The 5,375-nt window shown below is 43.7% G+C and overlaps 1 protein-coding gene across 1 annotated transcript in view; it reads left to right on the top strand.

Moving 5' to 3' along the window:
• Window positions 1-3,305, top strand: part of LOC306750651 (vasoactive intestinal polypeptide receptor 2-like) — a gene marked incomplete at its 5' end in the record, with an annotated part of 20,805 nt that extends 17,500 nt beyond the window's left edge. Inside the window, 3 exons of the mRNA XM_079234114.1 lie at window positions 889-1,027; window positions 1,436-1,477; window positions 3,000-3,305. Coding sequence (XP_079090240.1) covers window positions 889-1,027; window positions 1,436-1,477; window positions 3,000-3,173 — 355 coding nt within the window. The 3' untranslated portion in view covers window positions 3,174-3,305. The remainder of the gene's footprint in view (window positions 1-888; window positions 1,028-1,435; window positions 1,478-2,999) is intronic.
• Window positions 3,306-5,375: the final 2,070 nt, after the last annotated feature.

Genomic DNA, 5,375 nt, shown 5'->3' with positions numbered 1-5,375 from the left:
GTTTGAGGTCCCGAGTGTTTAAGGTCCCGAGTGTTTAAGGTCCCGAGTGTTTAAGGTCCCGAGTGTTTGAGGTCCCGAGTGTTTGAAGAACCAAGTATGACACAGTTTACTTCATGAACACAGCCCATTGCCTTCGGTTTTTCTCCATTTCCAATGGAGAAAAAGATGCAAATGTTATGTCTCATCCAATATATCTTAAAAAAAAGTAAAAATATATATTTTCAAAATAAAAGAAGACAGTTTCTGAAAAGAATTAAGAATTCTCTCAAAAATAAAGATGCTGTCAATTACAGAAGCAATTTGGAAACACTGTGTGTGTGTGTGTGCATTGCGTATGTGTGTGTGTGAGTGTGTCTGTATGTGTGTGCGTGTGTGTGTGCGTGTGTGTGTGTGTGTGTGCGTGTGTGTGTGTGTATGTGTGTGTCTGTGTGTGTGTGAGTGTGTGTGTGTGTGCGTGTGTGTGTGCATTGCGTATGTGTGTCTGTGAGTGTGTCTGTGTGTGTGCGTGTGTGTATGTGTGTGTGTGTGCGTGTGTGTGTGTATGTGCGTGTGTGTCTGTGTGTGTGTCTGAGTGTCTGTGCGTGTGTGTGTGTGTGTGCGCGTGTGTGTATGTGTGTGTGTGTGTGTATGTTTTTTTCCGACTACACCTTGAATAAGGAAGGTAGCGCTTTAGCAGCACTTAAATGTCTCTTACTGAAAGCACTTTGCAGTTTAACTTTATTAAAATTGTACTTTCTTGATTCTTGTTGTTCTGAGTTTGTACTCATGGTGGAAATGCACTTATTGTAAGTAGCTTTGGATAAAAGCATCAGCTAAATGAAATGTGTGTGTGTGTGTGTGTGTGTGTGTGTGTGTGTGTGTGTGTGTGTGTGTGTGTGTGTCCTGCAGGCGGCTGGCTAAGTCCACCCTCCTGCTCATCCCTCTGTTTGGGATCAACTACGTTCTGCTCGTCTACCTCGTGGAGCCGGCCGACAAGAACATGCAGCGCGTGAAGATCTTCTTTGAAGTCGCCCTCGGGTCTTTCCAGGTGAAAACAACTGGCTTCACTCACTGCACTTAAATACACGTACATGAAAGTATTCAGTACAGAGAGAGTTTAGTCTGAATCCTCTCCACCGATTGGTTGGCTATTTAAGGGTTAAATCCAGAAACAATACAATATTTATGGATGGTAAGAGATATTCTGAAGCTTTTTTTCCACATTTTGAAAGACGTGACACTATTTGTTGTTTTAGTTTTAAATGAAATAAAATGTAGTTACATTTGTGTCTTCGTCTCCTTAAAACTGGGATTTGACACAATTGCACAGAATAAGAATTATTGGCCCAAATGTGATTTTTTTTTTTATTAGAGATGCAGCCTCATCAGTAACAGGGTTGTGTGTGTGTGTGTGTGTGTGTGTGTGTGTGTGTGTGTGTGTGTGTGTGTGTTGCAGGGTCTAATTGTGGCGGTCCTCTATTGTTTCCTGAACAGCGAGGTGAGTCACTCACTGGTCAGTTTTAACTCCTCCTTCTCTCCAACTGTAGCTCCTCCTTCTCTCCAGCTGTAACTCCTCCTTCTCTCAGCTGTAACTCCTCCTTCTCTCCAACTGTAACTCCTCCTTCTCCCCAGCTGTAACTCCTCCTTCTCCCCAGCTGTAACTCCTCCTTCTCTCAGCTGTATCTCCTCCTTCTCTCAACTATAACTCCTCCTACTCTCCAACTGTAACTCCTCCTTCTCCCCAGCTGTAACTCCTCCTTCTCCCCAGCTGTAACTCCTCCTTCTCTCAGCTGTAACTCCTCCTACTCTCCAACTGTAACTCCTCCTTCTCCCCAGCTGTAACTCCTCCTTCTCTCCAACTGTAACTCCTCCTTCTCTCCAACTGTAACTCCTCCTTCTCTCCAACTGTAACTCCTCCTTCTCTCCAACTGTAACTCCTCCTTCTCTCCAGCTGTAACTCCTCCTTCTTCCCAGCTGTAACTCCTCCTTCTGTCAGCTGTAACTCCTCCTTCTCCCCAGCTGTAACTCCTCCTTCTCCCCAGCTGTAACTCCTCCTTCTCTCAACTATAACTCCTCCTTCTCTCCAGCTGTAACTCCTCCTTCTCCCCAGCTGTAACTCCTCCTTCTCTCAGCTGTAACTCCTCCTTCTCCCCAGCTGTAACTCCTCCTTCTCTCCAGCTGTAACTCCTCCTTCTCCCCAGCTGTAACTCCTCCTTCTCTCAGCTGTAACTCCTCCTTCTCCCCAGCTGTAACTCCTCCTTCTCTCCAGCTGTAACTCCTCCTTCTCTCCAGCTGTAACTCCTCCTTCTCTCAACTATAACTCCTCCTACTCTCCAACTGTAACTCCTCCTTCTCCCCAGCTGTAACTCCTCCTTCTCTCCAACTGTAACTCCTCCTTCTCTCCAGCTGTAACTCCTTCTTCTTCCCAGCTGTAACTCCTCCTTCTCTCAAACTATAACTCCTCCTTCTCTCAGCTGTAACTCCTCGTTCTCTCAGCTATAACTCCTCCTTCTCCCCAGCTGTAACTCCTCCTTCTCTCAACTATAACTCCTCCTTCTCTCCAACTGTAACTCCTCCTTCTCTCAACTATAACTCCTCCTTCTCCCAGCTGTACCTCCTCCTTCTCTCAGCTGTAACTCCTCCTTCTCTCAACTGTAACTCCTCCTTCTCTCAAACTATAACTCCTCCTTCTCTCCAACTGTAACTCCTCCTTCTCTCAAACTATAACTCCTCCTTCTCTCAGCTGTAACTCCTCCTTCTTCCCATCTGTAACTCCTCCTTCTCTCAAACTATAACTCCTCCTTCTCTCCAGCTGTAACTCCTCCTTCTCCCCAGCTGTAACTCCTCCTTCTCTCCGCTGTAACTCCTCCTTCTCTCCAACTGTAACTCCTCCTTCTCTCCAGCTATTACTCCTCCTTCTCTCAACTATAACTCCTCCTTCTCTCAACTGTAACTCCTCCTTCTCTCAACTATAACTCCTCCTTCTCCCGACACTAAACTCTCCGGTGAATATCAAACAGGTCCAGATCGAGCTGAGGAGGACGTGGAGGAGTTTATCCCTGAAGCGCTACGAGGGGCGGGACTACAGGCCGCACGCCATGTCGGTCAGCCGCAACGGCAACGAAAGCTCCGCCCAGTTCCCCAGGAGCTCCCGAGCCCAGTCCATCCTGCAGACGGAGACCACCATGCTCTGACCGGAGGGCTCTGTTTCCACGGAGACGCTCAGGACTGATCCTGGAGCGTCCGGGTTCACGGTCTGACCGAGGCTATGACCGACTCTGCTCCTGCAGGAGTCCCCGAGGTGGAGGACTTCCTGTTGGCGCTACGCCTCCAGAAGAGTTCTGAGTTCACGGTAATGAAACGGTGCCTGAGGTCCTGCAGAGAGACACTGATGCAATATGAAGGCCTCCTTTGAGGATTAAACATATTTAATAAAAAATATGCAAATAAAGGACTCAAATACTGGTTCAATAAATAAAACAACACACTTACATTTGATTGGTTTCATGATTCCATGAACATAAAATGTTTTTTGTTTGTTGGGTTATTATCTTCTTTTAAAGTGTGTGAAGATCTTTAAAAAGAAGCCATAAAGAATGTATGCATCATTAATATGTTGTTTACTTTTATTAATAACAAGGAAATACAAGATGTGGTGGACAATCACATCGAATTTTGACAATTGTGAATTTGTATCTTCGTTTTGGGTCCAAAGAAACTGATTATTATTTCATGTGAGATTTACCTTAAAGGTTCAGTGTGAATCATCTGGCGCCCTCTAGTGGTGAGGCTGCAGATTGCAAACAACTGTAACGGCCGATACGAAAACGCATGCGTTTAGTTTGTCCCTTCTGGGCTTCTGTAAAAACATAACAAGGAAACATGGCGGACTGTGTTTTATTAGTTTTATTCCCCACAAGAGTGTTCCGCTAAGTCCCGCCCTACTGTGCTGTGATTGGAGCAAGAAAACGAGAGGAAACGGCTCTGTTTGTGGACATAAACGACTCATTCTTAGGTCAGGAAAACACAATGATTCTTATTCTTTGGAGTTGAAGAAAACAAGCTTATTAATAATATATTAAATTTCTGTTATTTGAGCCAAATAAAAGCTCCACACTGTCCCTTTAAATATTACCTGCTGACTTGGAATTGAATATTATTTGTAGTTTTTGAGAGGTCATTTTAAGTTTCGTGACCCCTGAAAATAAAATCTACTCCCTTTTTGTCTCCACCAGTTATAATAACCCTTGTTATTGTATATGTTCTTATTTTCATAGCCTTAACAGGTTAATTGGTCCACTAGCCCTGAAAAAAAACCTGATGTATGGCGCATACATACATTTTTCTGGTCAATCAGATTTACCTTGCGACCCCGTGACTGCAGGATCAAACATGGTGACTGTCGCTCATGAGTCATGACTAGAGCCAGATTGATTGGAACAGGATGTGAGACCCTCATGGGGACCCAAAACTAATCAATAAAAGAGTTATTGTCTTTAAATGAGCCGTGTAAAATAATGAATGAAACAGTTCTACTTCGCAGCCAAAACAATATACGCTTGCCTCGTACAGAGAATGATTGTTTTGTATTTTACGTCTTGTATTTTGTATTTTTTACCCAGTTGAGTGTTTTAATGCTGGTCGTGTTCATGACGTCGAGGGAGATTTCGACTGTAGAAGTGTGACTCCGTGTGTTTTATGTATAAAAGTTTTTGTCATGGAGACTTGTCGTGGTTGTTCTTTCACCCATAAGTGTACACTCACGTACTAAAATATTGTGTAAATGTTATAGTTTTATTCTTCCTCTTGTTATGTGTCAAGACTAAGAGTCTCAGACGCACAGACGGATGTATCCGGTCATTCTTCAAAATAAATGACCAAGAGAAATATGCAGACAGAAGGGATCATTTGAAGATGGGTAAGTGTATTTAGCTACTAAACGTTGTGTTGCAATAGCATATTTACGCTAGCAGAGTGAACACATTTAGCTGGTCCCTTTCTGCTCGAGTCTGGCGTAACGCACATAGTTTGTTTACATTAGCAGTTAGCACCGTTAGCTCATGCTCTGAGCATAGTCCCTGCTGGATCTCTGTTACAGGTTTTGGTGTGCAATCGTAACTTTCTTTCAGTGAACTTAGTAGTGACCAGTAGTCATTTATTTTACAGAGAGGATTCACATCTGCAGCAGTGGCTGGAGCGAAGCACCTACACTGTGAATACAGATCATCTCAGCAACTGTATGAACTTAGTATTGACTAGTAGTCATTTATTTTACAAAGGATTCATCACCACCAGCCCCTCTAGCACAGCCATCCCCACCAGCTCGGGTCTGTTTTCTATTTCTATTTTCTGATGTATGTATATTGTGTAAATATATTTTTAATTTATAATACATA

This window comes from Taurulus bubalis (assembly GCF_910589615.1).
Source record: "Taurulus bubalis genome assembly, chromosome: 18".
In the NCBI taxonomy this organism is placed as follows: Eukaryota; Metazoa; Chordata; class Actinopteri; order Perciformes; family Cottidae; genus Taurulus; species Taurulus bubalis.
Note: the sequence above shows the minus strand (reverse complement) of the source record. Positions and strands in the feature narration are given on the sequence as shown.